This window comes from Pteropus alecto, unplaced genomic scaffold, assembly GCF_000325575.1.
Source record: "Pteropus alecto unplaced genomic scaffold, ASM32557v1 scaffold101, whole genome shotgun sequence".
Classification (NCBI taxonomy): Eukaryota; Metazoa; Chordata; class Mammalia; order Chiroptera; family Pteropodidae; genus Pteropus; species Pteropus alecto.
Window position 1 is genome coordinate 5,444,091 of NW_006432945.1, and position 17,264 is coordinate 5,461,354.

A 17,264-nucleotide genomic window follows, 5' to 3' on the forward strand; every position below is an offset into this window, starting at 1 on the left:
CCCCACCCCCTCCCGCGTCCAGCCACGCTCTCCCCACCTTGTAAAACAAAGCCGGGGAAAATGCCTGCCCGTGCAGCTCGGAGCGCGCAGCCTGTCTCTGAATAAGAAGTGAGTACAATGGCGTGTTTATAAAAGGTTCAAGTCCGTCTTTTCCAAAAAAACAGTTTGAATGCTGCATGCCTCATGCTTCCCAGCGCCTCGCGGGAGAGACCCAGCTATAGAGCAGGAGGTGAGACCCCGGGTACCCCTTCCACCTCCTGCCCTACGTTTTCCCGCCCCTGCCTGTCCCGGGGGGGCGGCTGCAGATGACCCGCTGGCGGCGAGAGAAGGTTTTCCACCTTCGTTTCCCGTCCGAGGTGTTGGGTCATAATCTGGGGTTGGAGGCAAACGTGTCCCCGGATCCTCCCTTGGCTGCTTCTGCCCCCATCTCCCGCTGCTATCTGGGGGTTTTGCATATGCTCTGGGTATGGATTTGAGACACCTTGAGGGAGTTTCCGAAGGAAGAGGAGGGTCAACCTTTGGGAGTAGCCGACCGGCAGGACGCATGGTGACCCTGGTCACACTTGTTGCCAGTCGCGTGGTGGGACAGGCAGTGGTGCTGAAAAAAGCTTGTTTCTCCTGGTATTGAGTCGTCCGTGGAACCCGGGAGCGAAGAAGACATACCTGGGTGAGGATGGGAGACCAGGATTAAGAGGAGACTGATACGCTGGGGCAGAGAGGGAGGTATGATGCCGCAGAGTACGTGTGGAAGGGGCGAATCTTTGATTCCTTGTGCTCAGGAGCTTCTCCTCTGATCATACATCAAACGGCTGGGGATGGAAGCCCAGAGGGTTCCCCATGTTAGACTGAGGAAAGGCCGTTGTTTTTTATTTTGGTATTTTACCAGTTTCTGCCCATTCTGTCTGCCAAGTGGGCATTATATATATTTCTGCTAATTAAAAAATAAGGCACTAGCTTAAAATAAACTCCATCAGGACCTGTATTTGCTTAATACACAGATACACTATCTTTTTTTTTTTTTTAACTGTTCCCTTTCTCCAAAAGCATATAATGATAATACCTTAGTTTGGCATTGGGGTTTAAGATTGGGATTCAGGAACATCAAGGTAAACAGTCTTGGTGTTTTCCAGTTCTATCGACTAGAAACCACTCATGTGAAAAATCAGAAATACGACAACAGATAACTGGAGAGGAGAGGCTTGGGAAACTTCCTTTAGAGAGATAATTGGAGCTTCTATGCGATTTTCCTTTATTTCTGTTCCCCAAATGGCTTAATTTTAGATTCTGACCTTTATTTTTGCTCAGATTACTAAACAGCTTGGAGGTGGGGTGGGGTGGCTAGACAGCTGAGACAGTAATTTTAACTATGATCAGCATTTCTATTAAAAAAAAAAAAGTTGTTTTAAAAAATAAAACACTAAACACATATCCAGTGCTAATTTTGAGCGAAGTTGCCTTTATAAGTATTAGATGTTAAAGATGTCTACTAGTTTGTGGCTTTATTCGGAGCAGGTGAGTGTATCAGGAGGGAAACATGTACAGACCTGTAGAGAGCAGGTTGAACCCTAGGGAACTGCTGTAATGTGTGTTTGTGGAATGTCCACTTGGAGCCGTGGGTACAGTTACCTCATCAGAGCTCTGTCTTCGTCTCTTCAAAGTCAGAATCATTCAGCGCTTTGCTGGTGGAGGATCCCTCTGTTATCTGCCATCATTTCCCAACACGACTTAGGTCTGGCGTTTCGAATAGCTTTGTTTGCAAAGCTTCTTTTTGATAGGCAACTGAAGATTTATTTTATGAACTCAAACTGTAGTAGTCCAACGTTTTAACTCGCAGTAGTAGTCAAGAAAGAGGGCAGAGTATATAGCCAAGTGAAAACTGACACTCTTTATTCCTGTCTTATCCTCAAGTAATTTGGGGTTCTCATAGGGTATTTGGGTACGATTCCATAGAGATTTCTTGTATACTTACCTAAAGTGTCTTTTAGATTAGATTAATTTATTAAACCTGTACTATATACACTAATTTTACTTATATCTATAACAGTTATGTATGTTAAATTGATTATTGTGGTTGAGTTGGTGGCCTTTTTAAGTTCCCTATATTTTGGCCATTCTATTACCTCTTTTGGTTTGGTGTTGCCTTTCCAATCAAATATATTGTCGTAGATGTCTTATTTTTCCCTTAGCAAGTAGAAGTCTACTATCTTTTGTATTTTCTAAAAAGGAATCCATTAATGATATTTTCGAACAGCTGAGATGAATAATGAATGGGTTTAGAGTCATCTCAGAGTATATGGGAATTTGTAAGAGAACACATAAATCCTCTCTAATGGAGCAATTAGCCTTGTCCAGACCATGTAGTGTCCAAGGTGTAGACAAGGGTTTAATTTTTTTTTTCCTTGATGACTTTCGCTGTTGAAATGGCAGGAATTTGTCATATCTTGGCTGCACCTAGGATTGTGCCATAGTGGGTAGTAATTCTTTTGTTTTTATAAACATGTCAGAGATCCAATAACAAAATACAGAGAATGCTTAATCATTCTCTTACTACTTTAGAGGACAGACAGAAAGAAATGTTGAGCTATTGAGTCATTTATTTACCACCATGTTTTACCAGAAAATTATGAATGTTTTACTTTGAGAAACAATGTTTAGATCGCAAATTCACTTATAATACAGTTGCTTTATTATAATGAATTTGAAAATAAAAATAGAGAATGTTATTTACACTGATTTCTTGTGTTATAGAGTGTTAAGTACTTGAGATGAGGAATAATCCATGAGCCTTCTTCATGAGTATTCAAATATCCAGTTTAGTATCATCACCTCTAAGGAGATCTGCAAATCTTTGTTGACTAGCATGGTGGACAGATATCCATTTAGAAATTAAATTAGGAAGAACTCAAGCACTTATTGTTTTAAGTTTCTTTGTCCACCTCCTATTTTTTTTTTTTTTAAATCTCCCATCTGGATCCCCAATAGCAGCGGAGAGCTAAGACCCAGCCCCTTTTCCTTGAACCCATATATGTGGTCCTGGATACAACCTAGTGGGAGCTCTTCTGGTTCAAGTTCCAGAGCTTCCACCACGAGAGCAAGCAGAGTTCAGTCGACCTTTGCTGACCCCATAAGAAGTCCAACCATCACCCCGCTAATCTCCTCCAACCTAACCCTCATTCTCTGTTATTGTCAGTGGCGGCACCTGACTTGCTGGATCCAAAATCTGCCGCTCAGAACTCCAAACCAAGGCTCTCATTTTCCACGAAACCCACAGTGCTTGCTTCTCGGGTGGAGAGTGATACGACCATTAATGTTATGAAATGGAAGACGGTCTCCACGATTTTCCTGGTGGTTGTCCTCTATCTCATCATCGGAGCCACCGTCTTCAAAGCACTGGAGCAGCCTCACGAGATTTCACAGAGGACCACCATCGTGATCCAGAAGCAAACATTTATTTCCCAACACTCCTGTGTCAATTCGACTGAGCTCGACGAACTCATCCAGGTAACAGCACAGAGGAGTTATTACTCTGTTTGCGGGGAAAGAAAGAGTAAGAGTCGGAGGGGACAACTCATAGCACAGTGTCGTCCTGAAGTTCCCCTGGGAGTCCCTAGTCCTTTCTCCTTAGCGTAGACTTCTCCTTTCTGTACTTTTTCCTTCTTTTCTTACTTCTGCCATCTTTTCTTCTTCTTTTCCTCCCTCCCACTGTTCCTTCTCAGCCTCTCCTGTTCCTGCTCTTCTCTGTTTATGTCTTAGTGTCTCCCTGCTCTCTCTCCCTTTGTCTCATCTTAGAGCTGCCAGTGGTCACCCATGGACATGGGCTTACCTTGCCGGAGGCCCTCCTGATTAAGATGATCATTGCCTACTTAGGAGGCTTTGCTGTGATAAATGAGAGGAAAACATAAGGCGGAAAAAGGGTGTTAATCATGGCAGTGACCATCATAACATAGAAAAGATGAGTTTGTGAGGTGACCACCCCTGGAGATGGGCACCCCTTATCATTAACAGGTTGTACCTCACATCTTTGATCTAGCCAAAGAATAACTCTGATAACTGCCTTTTTTTAGGTGTCTAGAGAGATGTGATTAATCACTGCTTCTCTAAACCTCAACTAAAAGCAATTTACTGCCGCACAGAAAAATGGGGGTTTTGAGTAAAAACTAATTTAGTTTTAATTTATTCTATAATAGCCGAATAATATTTTTATGGAAAAACATTTTGTTCTAAAATTTAATCCCAAAATGATTTTAAAATTTCAATTAGGCTCCTTGGAGATGGCTATATTTTTGTTGTAGGCTTCTTTTTTATAAAACGTAAGTCAAACTTAAGAATCTTTGTCAGAGAAAAAGCCCCAGAATTTTCATTCAGAGAGAGAGATCTGACTGGTTGTTGAAAACGTTTTAATTGAGCACATATTCATCTTTCTGTAGAATCTGCTTTTCTTACCTGATGTAACTCAAATTGGACCGAAAATTATCTGTGAGTCATCATCTGAGCATGCTGTTCCTCATCTTATATTTGATTTTACATCATTTTAATGAGTTGGAGTAGTCGATTGAGGGAAGAAATTATTATTGGTTTTAATCCAGTTTCTTGTGCTAAGACTTTTCCTCTGTTACTTCCTGTTTCCATGGATTCCCAAATGCTACCTCTGCCCTTCATAGCCCTCCGTTATAGAATACACATACAAGTTATTATTCGAGTTTTATTGAAAACTATCAAAACTAATATTATTTGACCCTCATTCAGCTCCTACCATATTCAGACTCTTCTGCATCTCACCCGTTTGACTTAAATTTTGAAAAGGCTCATCACATACTTCCACATCGAATTCTCCGATGTTTTTAGATAGTGGCATTTTCTGTATTAAAAATAAACCTGACAACTTATATTGTTGTCCCACCCACCACATTGCTTCTTCCTACAATCACCTCCGCTTCACTTCTTTGTGCCTCCAATTCTAAGAGACACTACAAATCTTTGAAGAATCCCTTTAGGTTTTAGACGAAAACGTCTACGTTGTCTTGGAGGTGGCATGGAGTAGTGGTAAAAGCCTAAACTTTGGGATCAGAGAGATGTATTTTAAATTCCAGTTGTGTGCTTTACTAAAGTTGTCATCTTGAATAAGTAATTTCTCTCTCTAAGCTATGGATGATCTATCTGGAATGAGGGAAAAATACCTATAAAATAGGGTTTCTATGAAGACTGAAGAGATAATCCAAGTACAGCATTTAGGTGCTTAAAAAGTGTTAGGTTTGTTTGCTGTTGTTTTCCCCAACCCTTACGCCGTCTCTTTATTGGGTTAAAGCATCTGATTCCTATCATCTGAAGTGAAGCAGTTGGTCTTGAGTGGGTGGGGGTGGGGAGGCGGGGCGGGGAAAAAGCCCCGGAATTTCAGGACAATGCTGGAGGAAAGCCTGTGTGAGTTTGAAAACAGTCCCCCTGTTCAGTACCACCCAGATTTATTCAGAATTGTGAAAATAGCTTGAAGGTGATGGCAGGTGGGAACAATCTAGCGGTGGAGACTGATTATTTTTGCTACACTGTTTTTGGAGTGTAGCATATGGCAGCAAATAGAGCTCAGTATATGACCTATTTTTTTTTCTTTCTGCCCCACACAGGCAATCCACTTTAGCTTTATTAATAATCACTGCTGATTGAGTATTTTTGCTTCTTAAAAATTTTATTTTTTTGCTTATTCAGTATTTTTCAATGCAGATATTGCCTATTATTTATTGCCAAACTACTCGTCTTTATAATCTGATGGCTTTAAGAAATTATTTTTTTCTCTTTGAATGTAAATTTTTCTGATAAAAGAAATCTTTATAATGGCATGGCTTCAAGGACCAAGATCAGTGCTTAAAAAAGGAGAAAGGCAAATAGCCAGTGATCATTTATAAGAATTACATTTCATTTATATGATTCTCATAAATTTCAACGTTTTTCTCACATTTATTTTCCTATTTAATCATCCCTTAAAACCTCATGAGTAGGTATATTATTATATTTTTGTTTCTAGAGGTTTATTTTGTTCCTTTGATTGAGCCATGCTTCCCTGTTCCTTCGTGTGCCTTGTAACTTTGTGTTGTGATCCATTCATTTGAAAAACAGCCAACACTCTCGGTCTTCACATGCTGACTCTATACAGCAAAAGACTTTCACCAGTCAGTCCAGCTTGAGAAGCCTCTCAAATCTTTTCTGTGGATTTGATTCCCCTGGAATTGTAAATTCTCAATTAGATAGATGGATTTGCCAGTTTCTTTTTTTCAGGAGCCGTTTTCAGGAGCTCTCTTGCTACCCCTGGTGTATGTCTGCAGTACTGCAGGTTTTCTGGAGCTGCTGGAAGCCACTTAGGTCTCTTATTCTCAGTGGGCCCCAGGTTTCTAGAGTATGCTGCATCCCATCAGTACTCTGAGTTGGGCAAGACAAAAACTATTCCTTTGGGTAGCGCCTCTCCCCCCTGTCCCCAAGCTATATCGACCTCTATACTATGAGTCTTCTGGAGGAGATACAAGCTGCCCAGCTCACTGTTGTTCTCAGTATTTCCCAGGCATCCTAGTAGGCTGGGTCCTCTCAGTGCTCTGGGATGTGCAAGATGGAAATCAGTCTCTTGGGCAGCACCCCCAAAACTCATAACATTTGATTCACGTTCCAATTCTTTCCCTCCCCAGGGCGAAGCCAGGGGCTGGGAGTTTTTTCTGATCATGTTGCGCTGAGCTAGGGGAAGATCTACGGTGATCTGAAAGATAATACAGTCATACCTCTGAGATATTGAGGGTTGGGTTCTAGACCAATGCCACAAAGTGTTACAATAAAGCAAGTCACACATATTTTTTGGTTTTCCCGTGCATATAAAAGTTATTTTACACCATACTGTAGCCAATTAAGTGTGCAATAGCATTGTGTCTCAAAAAACAAAGCACATACCTTACACCTTACTTAAAGCATGCTTTAGTGCTAAAAAAAAAAAAAAAGCACTATCAGCATTGGCTTATGGTTGCTGAAGGTTGGGGCAGCTGGAGAAGGTTCTTAAAATAAGAATTTTGCCACATCGGAAGGAAGGATTGACTCTTCTTTTCGTGAACAATTTCTCTGTAGCACGTGATGCTGTTTGAAAGCATGTTACCCACGGTAGAATTTTTTTAAAAATTGGAGTCAGGCCTCCTGCATAATCAACTAAGTTTATGTGACATTCTAAATCCTTTATTGTCATTTTAACAATCTTCACAGCATCTTCACCAGAAGTAGGTTCTATCTCAAGAAACCACTTTATTTGCTCATCCATAAGAAGCAACTCTTCATCCATGCAAGTTTTACCATGAGATGGCAGCAATTCAGTCACATCTTCAGGCTCCACTTCTAATTCTAGTTCCCTTGCTATTTCCACCACATTTGCAGTTGCTTCCTCCACTGGTCTTGAACCCCTCAAAGTCACCCATGAGGGTTGGAATCAACTTCTTCCGAATTCCTGCTCATGTTGACATTTTGACCTTCTCCTATGAACCACGAATGTTCTTAATAGCATCTAGAAAGGTGAATCCTTTCCAGAAGGTTTTCAGTTTACTTTGCCCAGATCCATCAGAGGAATCACTATCTATGGCTGCTATTGCCTTATAAAATGTATTTCTTAAATAATAAGACTCGAATGTTGAAATTAATCTTTGATCCATGGGCTACAGAGTGGATGTTGGGTTAGCAGGCATGAAAACAACGTTAATCGTTGTGTGTCTCCATCAGAGCTCTTGGTTGACCAGGTGCATTGTCAATGACCAATAGTTTTTTGAAAATGATCTTTTTTCTGAGCAGTAGATCTCAACAGTGGGCTTAAAATATTCAGTAAACCATGTTGTAAACAGATATACTGTCATCCATGATTTGTTGTTCCATTTATAGAGCACAGACAGAGTAGGTACAGCATAATTCGCAAGGGCTCTGGGGTCTTTTGAATGGTAAATGAGCACTGGCTTGAAGTTAAAGTCACCAGCTGCATTGACTCCTAACAAGAGGGTCAGTCTGCCTTTTGAAGCTTTGAAGCTGGTCATCGACTTCTCCTCTGTAGCTATGGAAGTCCTAAAGGGCACCCTCTTCCAGCAGAAGGCTGTCTTGTCTACATTGAAAATCTGTTGTTTAGTGTAGCCACCTTCATTAATTACCTTAGCCAGATCTTCTGTAAAACGTGCTTCAGCTTCTAAGTCATAACTTGCTGCTTTACATCTCACTTTTATGCTATAGGGACAGCTTCTTTCCTTAAACCTCAGGAACAACCTCTGCCAGCTTCAAACTTTTTTCCCGGCAGCTACCTCACCTCTTCCAGCCTTCACAGACTTGATCAGTTAGGGCCTTGCTTAAGGAAATGTTGTGGCCAGTGAGATCTTCCATCCAGACCACTAAAACTCTCCACATCAGCCATAAGGCTGTTTTGCTTTCTTATCATTTGTGTGTAAACTGGTGGAGCCCTTTTAATTTCCTTCAGGAACTTTTCCTTTGCATTTACAACTTGGCTAAATGGCACAGGAGGCCTGGCTTTCGGCCTGCTTTAGTATCTGACATGCCTTCCTCACACAGCTTAATCATTTCTAACTTTTGATTTAAAGTGAGAGACCTGCGATTCTTTTACATGAGCACTGAGAGACCATTGTAGGGTTACTAACCGGCCTAATTTTAATATTGTTGTCTCTCTGGGAATAGGGAGGCCCAAGGACAGGGAGAGAGAGGGGAGCTGCTGGCCGCTGGAGCCATCAGAACACACACAACATTTATTCACTGTTTTCTGTCTTATATGGGCGTGGTTCATGGTGCCTCAAAAGAATGACAGTAGTACCACCCAACGTCACTGACTGCAGATCATCATAACAAATATAATAATGAAAAAGTCTGAAACATTGTAAGCATTACCAATATGGGACACAGGGACACTAAGTGAGCCAACGCTGTCGGAAAAATGGCACTGATAGACTTACTGGATGTGCAGCGTCACCACAGACCTTCAATTTGTAAAAATTGCAGCATCCGCGAAGTGCACTAAAGTGAAGTGTAGTAAAACGAGGCGTGTCCGTGAGTGGCCAGCTATGGACGGACCCGTGAATAACTGGGGAAGGCATTCCAGGCAGAGAGGACAGCGAGAGCAAGGGCCCGGAAGCGGGCGTGCTCTTGGCAGAGAGGCTGCGTGGTTAGAAGGAATGAATGAAAGGAGAATTTGTATGATAAAAGGCTAGAAAAGTAACAGGGCCTTAGATCCTGTAGGGCCCCTATAAATCTGTGTTAGGGATCTTGGATTTTGCTCGGCGTGGGCTGCAGGACCCTGGAAGGACTTTGGGCAGAGCAGGGCCATGATCTAACTAACAATTTAAAGAGACCACTGTCTTTGCCCCGTGAGGAATAGAATGGAGGTGGACGGAGTGAGATCAGCTGTAAGGACTGGGGTGAGACGGTCATGGTCTGGATAAGGACAGAAGCAGGGGTTGTGATGAGATGCGATCAAATTGGGATATTTCAAAAGTAAGGCTAACAATTTGATGTGAGGCGTGAGAGAAAAAAGTCAGGAATGATTCATAGGTTTTGGAACTGAAGAACTGGGAAAAAATTGCCAATTAATGACACAGAAAAAAATCAGATGGAGCAGGTTATGGGGAGGCTCAGGAGTTCGATGTGGCATGGGATTGGTTTGAGTTGCCTTTCAGACATCCACGGCAAAGAATACATTTGAGAGTTATCAGCATATTGGGGGTATCTAAAGCCTTGAGTCCAAGAGAAATCACCTAGGAGTGTGGAGGGATGGAGAGGAGCAGAACCAGGGGCTCGAAGGTGAGGGGGATGAGACAGCCATTGGGGAGACTGGAGGGAAGCTAGAGGGCACGGTGTTCTGTGAGCCAAGCGAAGGCGTGTTACGAGGTGAGAGAGATTAGTGATGTCAAATGCTGCGGCAAAGTCTTACTCTGTCATGATCTGTACTATGCAATTGGTAATCTATTCTATAAATCCATTATAGTGATTTTATGTATGCTTAGAAATCAGTAAGCACAGAATGTGACGCAAATAATTCTTGAGCAGTTAGCATTACACGAAACACAGAGGCTACATGTGACAAAGTCATAAAAGAAGCCTGACGACCAGGATACATTGTCCACATGAGGATAAAATCAACGGAATATTCACCCAGTTTCAAACTTATGAATGAATTCTTTTAAAAAAAATTCATTTATAAATTTATTTAGTGCTTGGAACCTTTAGAGTGTTTTCACACAGAAATAATACTATAAGCGATAACTATGTTCAAAACTAAACAACAAAGGCTGTTAAGACAGCTAAACGGTAACACCAAGGCCAGAGACTGAAACAATAAAAATGTTTTAATTCTTTTCTTTTTACTTATTTTTATTTTTATTATTTTTACTATCTTGAACTAGTGATCCATTTAGCCTCTCTGTGTCTCAGCTTTTTGTGAGAGTTAAATCTATATATCTGATTTCTGTTGAGAGAGAGCATATTGATAATGGTCACAGGATTATTGTTATTTTTTCCCCTCTTTAATCCCCCTCCCACTTCCACCCCTGACCTATGGATGTTGCAGTTTCCCCTTAGGAACTGGATCTCTGAAAGCGGGGTATCTCCTCGCACACGCTCGTGGAATGCACCCGGGATCTGGTGCACTCGGGGTACGATCCGTAGCTCCACTGGGGCGCGAACCCAGGGCCTTCTGCATGTAAGGCAGATGTGCTAACCACTACACTATGGAGCCGCCCCCCACAGGATTATTTTTATGAGCTGGTGAAACACCTCTGGTCTCACATATCTGGTTGCAAATAGTTATTTAAAGAGAGGTCACTGTCTAGAGGACACCCAACAGATGCGCAGTAGGTGATTAAAAATAAAAAGTGAGAGGTCCAAGTGTATCCAGTCGTTTCCTGATGCCAGCACTCTTCCCGCTCCATGTCCCCTCTGGGTCCTCGAGAGACTCCATGTGGCTTTGCTGTGATTTTTCATTCCTCTCTCTCCCCGCCCAGTTTAACCGTATCCTGCATGTCCCACCAGCAGAACTACATTCTTAGTTTGAGGGGGTCTGAGGGAAGGAGATGTGATCACTGAGGATGTCTGGCCCGACCTGACGCTTCTCCAGGCACTAGACCCGTCCTCCACTGAAAGGACCCTCCGGTCTCACATGTCTTATGCGGATTTGGGGACATCTTCCCTTTCACAGTTGTGGTGCTCTGAAATGCTTTCAGGACTGGTTCTCTTGTGTGAATGAAGATGAACAATGCAGCATATGTGAATGACTAATGTAGAAAACATGGGGAAAGATGCCAGGCTCGTTTTCAGAGCTGATGGTTGTGGTGTGACACTCTCAAGTCAGCCCAAGAGGTGCCCAAGGGCAGAGTTTAATTGCATTTTTGTGCAATAACTACTGGACAGTTTTCAAAGGGTAGCTCTATCATTCCAGTTGGCTCGAAAAAGTATAAGAAATTCTATCGGGTTCCTGTTTCTCAACAAAATGGATTTCAACCAATTCAGTATTTACTATAACTGGTGAGTGTTTGGGTGTGTAATTGAGAAAGACGGGGGAAACTTGGAGAAAAGCTACGAAGCTAAGACAGGAGGAGTATGAATCACTACACTAGGGGAAGTTATTCATATACTATTTTTGCTATCTTGATTTGATGACATTGAACCAAGAAATATAAACATATTAAACAGTTTCAAGACTTCCTTTTCCCTGCATAATGTTAGCAAATCATTAGTAAATTCACTCTGCCACGTATTAAGAAATTTTACCCGGAACCCAAAAGCGCAGGCTTATTTAATGGCAATGAGTCAACTCAGTTGAAGTGAGAAATACATACATTTTACAGGGCCTGAAGCAGAGGAACTATCTATCAGAATATTATTGGAATAGTTTGATATTGTGATATTTGGCCCTTATAGATGACTAATTTGATTGTGGGACGTTTGATTTATTCAAATACAAATTGGGTTAAGTAGACCCTTTGTTGGTTGTGTGTGTCTACAGAGCCTGAGATTTTTCAATGCTTGTAATCTTTTAGGGCAGGAAAAAAATGATTTGTTTTTAAAACCTATAAAATCTGTTTAAACTTGTATCTGTTATGGAAATATAGGCGTAAGTGTACTGGAAAATCAAATGAGTAAAGATCAGTGACATTCTATTGAAAAAGTCAACAGAATCTCTGAATTTGGGCATTTTATGGATGCATGTAATTGACAGAGTAAAACTCCCTTTGTTCCGGTTTGGGCTATTTTTTTCTCACCATTTTATAACTTCAGACCTTATGAACAGTGCATGCATAAATGCTGGCTAGTGCTGTAGGCCTTGGGCAAAATGGTATAAAAATTCTGTCTTCAATACTTGATCTCAGTGTTCTGCCTACACAAATTCTATTTTAAGGACACCCTCTTTTAAAAGAACTTCCTAGATAGAGTAACTGTAAGTTGTATTAAGTTCCTCACTAATTCTTCTAGAACTGTCTTTTCTTTGTTAACTCAGCAACCTTTATCTTTTTCCCTATTTGCCCTTTTGTTTCTTTCTGACTTTACCTTCTCGCTCCATATTTTTCTTTTCTTTTATTAATCTTTCCCCTTGGCTTATGCTGAGGTGGAATGGGGCCAGAAAGAGAGACAGAGATTAATATTCTAACAGAATATTAATATATCATACCATAATATGGAATCTAGGAAAGTTCATCAAAACAGTTACAGCTGGGGAGATGCAGGTTTCAGTACGCCGGCTCCACATGTATTTTTCTGGCTCCTTCAGTGTTGTAAGGACTAGGGTCTTGACCACGTTTTATTCTTTCTGCATAGCAGTGTCATTTCACGCAGGGCTCAAAGAATGAGAGAATTTCATTGTTTCAAGTTCGGTCCTTGTCTGATTATATAAATCATCTCTATAACAAGTTTGCAAGTGGTCACTGAATTAAGACGCAGTTATATAAATTCATTCAATGATAGAGAATGGTTATGTAAACGATGTTACATGTAGCTGCTCAATGAGATATTGATAACAATGAAGTGAGATACCGATGACTTCGAAATGTCTTGTTATATGAAACATGCTTATGTTATATGAAAATAATTGAAAGCAGATTCAATGATTATAACTATTAACAAAAGCAAAAACCGAATATATGAATGTTGCCAAAAGCTATTTATAGACCATGAGTGATTCTTTTTTTAATTCTTCTTTTTCCAAATGCCCAATAATTTGTGTATTCCTTTTATGATTAGAAAGATCTTCCAAAGTGGATATAACCAGGGGAGACAACCCCAATAACCCAGCAATACACCTCTCGTTTCTGGCCCTATTTGATGCTAACCCCCTCCAACGAACTCTGTTGGATTTTAAGCTTTTGTTTCTACTAATAGGAAATAAATTTACACTTTCAGAAGAGCAAGGAAAGAGCTGTATGCTTCATCAGCTTGTATAAAAATAGCTTTGACATGCAATGGCGTAATCCCCCAAAAGAAGGCAAGGCATGGGAAAGTAAGCAAGATGTTTACTTTTAGAGGTGCTTTCTAAAGTCTGGTATGCAGAAATTACTTCCTATAGTAAATGTTATTTTTTTTTAAGTTATAGGAATTAAGTCTTTTTTTTTTTTTTTAAGAATATGTCTTTGTAAGAATTTCTAATTAATGTGTGGTTAAATTTAGGTCACACATTACTTGGAAAAACATTCAAGGACTTTGAAAGCCTTTTTACGAAACCATGAAATAGATTTTGATTCAAATTGTTTCCAACAAAAACAATAGATTAAAAACGTTATTGCATATCACCTTGCTCACTTGAAAGATATACTCTGGGGAAACCTTGAAAAACTTGTTTCTTTACCAGACTCTAAATATAGAATGATTTAATCACCTGTGTTCTGTATAAAATATGCAAATGTACTACTCCATCTCTTTTCTCCACATGAAATCAGAAATGTATTTTTTTTTAAAAAAACGATTATTGTTAGATATAGAATATCTGACCTTTGTCAATATTTATAACAGTCCATTTAACTGTGGAATGTAATTGTGACATTTTTCTTTTACGGACTTTATGTAGATTCCTCTATTTTTCCTAGACCAAAAACAAAACAAAACAAAACCCTAGAAACAAAAAACAAGTGCCATCTCCATATAACTATAGAATTTTTGAAAAACTAAGTTACATGTAATGTATCTCAAGTTCATTTATCAAATTAGAGTCTCGAATGTATCTGAGTGTGCAATATTAGATATCAAATATACAAATTTGCTTCTACAAAATGTAATCATCTTAAATATTAGATAATATCCCCTGATTTCTCAGGTATATATCAAGTTGGACACAATTTGAGTATTCAATAAAGATTCAACAGTTAGCCCATGTTTTCTCAGAATAGCATTCTCAGACATATAGGCTTTTACTTAAAACACCAAGTATATATGCTTCACAGTAGAACTAGAAGATCCTAATAGATTAATTTGTTATTTACAGTTTCCTGCTTATGAAAATTAACTTTAATGCTGCAGTAACAAATATCACGCTGCAATGAATTTTAGTATGTCTAACACACTATTTATGAAAACAAGAGTATCATTCTTTTGCATGCTAATATGAAGCTGTCATTTTGTAGGCCAAAATGCGCTTAGATATTGGCAATTTTATATGGTTCCACCTAGTATTATCATAGAGAGCGGCTACTGCAATATTCTGGTGGAATCACATGCCAATGGTGTGGCTTTCAAGAACTCATTTCCTCCCTTGTTGGATTTTTAGTGGTCCCAAGTGGTACTCTCACAGAAATATTATCTCATGCAAAGAAACGAAAGGCATTGCTTTAGTTTCGAGAATATCATGAAAGGACAAAACGGTGAAGAATATGAGTTTGGTTTCCAGAGATTTTCCCCAGTGGTACCATGGGATGCCTTTGTATGCAAGTTTACAATGAAGCCTATAATGCTGCTTCTTGGCTGAACCTAATTTGCTATGTATAATGGTCCATGAAGCGGCCCCAGTGATGAAGACTACTGCATGTCACTGACGTTAGAAGAGAAGGTTCTTGTGCAAATGATGTCTGTAAATAACACTGCAGACTGATATGGCCAATATAGTGAAAAAGTCCACACACTTATAAATGAATAAGAAAAGGTGACTTCCAATTGATTAAAATATGCCAATCAAGATTGCCTAGGCTCCACCGGTGCTGTATGTGAAGTCATCTCCAGTGAAAGTAAAGGCCATTTTGAGATACTCTCTGGTTTTATTGCCAGAACCTTTCAAAGCAGTTTACATGATCTGGCATTAGGTAATTGTGGTGTTGACATATAGCCAGAGGTTAAGAATGAGATGCCTAAGGGTCCTGCAGCCTTAGGCATGTTATTGATAGATGACGATCATTTTTGTAGTGTAAAAATGAAGAGTAATGATACCTACCATTATTTCTTCTCACAAAGTTCTTTGGCAATGAGAGCATCTTTTATTATCTTGCTTTTCCCATTATGGATTCTTTAAGTTTTTCAAAATAATCTTGCCTACATGGTTGAAGAGGTCAGATGCAGTGTCGTGAATGTGTGATTTGATTCCTTCCCTAAAGAATAGCCTCCTTTCAGGGTGAAACTAGTTCCCCCACAAGGAAATAATGACCAAAAAAAAAAAAAAGAAGAAGAAGAAGATATAAAAGTGTGCCTTACAGAAATTTATCAAGAGAATAGTTATATTAATTTTTGAGGAACTATGTAATTATACATATTTTGGTATATTTATAATTATAAATGTGGATTTGGCCATTATACCAATTTATTGGAAATAATGTCCTTTTTCAAAGCAGAAATGAATGAGATCAATCGAATACCCCATTAAAAGGAGTTGTCATTGAACCAGATATACATACATTATTGATGTTATCCAATTGGATGTTGATACTCTGTACCAGCAGTTTAGAATTTTTATATTGCTTAAAATTTTCAAATTATTGTGACTCTACTTTTAGGATTATAGCTATAATAACATGATTTAATGAAATTTTGATTATGATATTAACAGAGGAGGAAGGCATTCAGAACATTCTGTATTGTTTTGATGAACATGAACATTTGATCATCTGAGTAAAGGAAAAAATAAGTGAAATCAGAATTTCTGGTGTCACTTATATTTTAAGATCTACAGTCTAACCTACTCTGAAAACAGAGTATTGTTCAGGCCTTCCCTGGCGTTGCTTACTTTCCAATATCTTTTCCTTCAGTAAAAAAAAAAATAGCCAGTTAGGTACTTTATGACACACACGCAAAAAGTTGTTGTTCCTAAACATTGAACTCTCAGGAACATTTTTATGATTGTCAGTGATTGCCTTGAGTTCCAAGGCTGTGCTAGTTTCATATGATTACAAATAAATGTCTTATCAATGTTTGGTGTTGAGGCTGATTATAGTTCCAAAATGCCAGATGACATTGAGACATCAACTTCTTACAATTCAAGAATGCACAAATACACAGTAGAACGCTGTGAACTTTGATTTAAAGCCATCAATGTCATGGAAACTAAGATTTTGCATAGTTTTATGAGTAATTACTTTTATCTTCTTGATGAGTGTAAGCCTTTTAGAGTTCTATTTCTTAAATTTAAGCTCAAACTTGACTAGAACCATGTATTCAACTTCATTTCCTTAATGCTCATTCTATGATTACCTGTAAACCAAAGAGCAAAATTGAATGTGAACCCGATCAAGATTATCTTATGCTATTTCTGTAGTAGATTTTAAGTTTGGAAGCCTTTCCTTAATCAATATTTCAGGAAATCATATGTCAGGATTAAATGCATAGGACCCATATTCCCTTTACCCTAACCTAAACAGTTCAACTTATTTGTAACTTGTCAGCATGACTTGATTGTCCACAAAGGTTGCCTTTAATGGAAAAGTGAATTTTTGTTATCGATGAAGTGATTGTTACTTTAGTTGCATAATATGGCACATTTCTGTATGTGCCATTTGTTAAGGGCTCTGATGGCCTGAATTGATGTTGAAATTGCAGAGATACTTAGATGTCAGTTCACTTGCCAAGGGCATTCAGTTTCCTGTGGACATCGACCAAGCAACCTTGTACAAAAATATAAAATAAATTTACAAGAATATTCCAGAGAAAGGACCTCATGGTAGACTCATTCTCATAGCAATTTGACATATTCCCTGTTCCATCTCAAGCCTCTGTTGCAATACTCACAGCTCTGCGATAGCTATTTACAACCCACACATTGCCAGACATTGCTGTTTCTAACTCTACATTTGCTTCTTTTG

General features: G+C 39.3%; 1 protein-coding gene across 4 annotated transcripts in view; it reads left to right on the top strand.

Moving 5' to 3' along the window:
* Positions 1–17,264, top strand: part of KCNK2 (potassium two pore domain channel subfamily K member 2) — a 98,871-nt gene continuing 81,607 nt past the window's right edge. The window contains exons 1-2 of one of the 4 annotated variants that reach the window (XM_006907727.3): positions 1–108; positions 3,191–3,501. In XM_006907727.3, the coding sequence (XP_006907789.1) occupies position 108; positions 3,191–3,501 (312 nt within the window). In that variant the 5' untranslated portion in view covers positions 1–107. Of the gene's footprint in view, positions 230–328; positions 724–1,455; positions 1,730–3,190; positions 3,502–17,264 lie in introns of those variants that run through there. The other 3 variants (XM_006907725.3, XM_015586286.2, XM_025043878.1) reach the window with 3 other exon arrangements.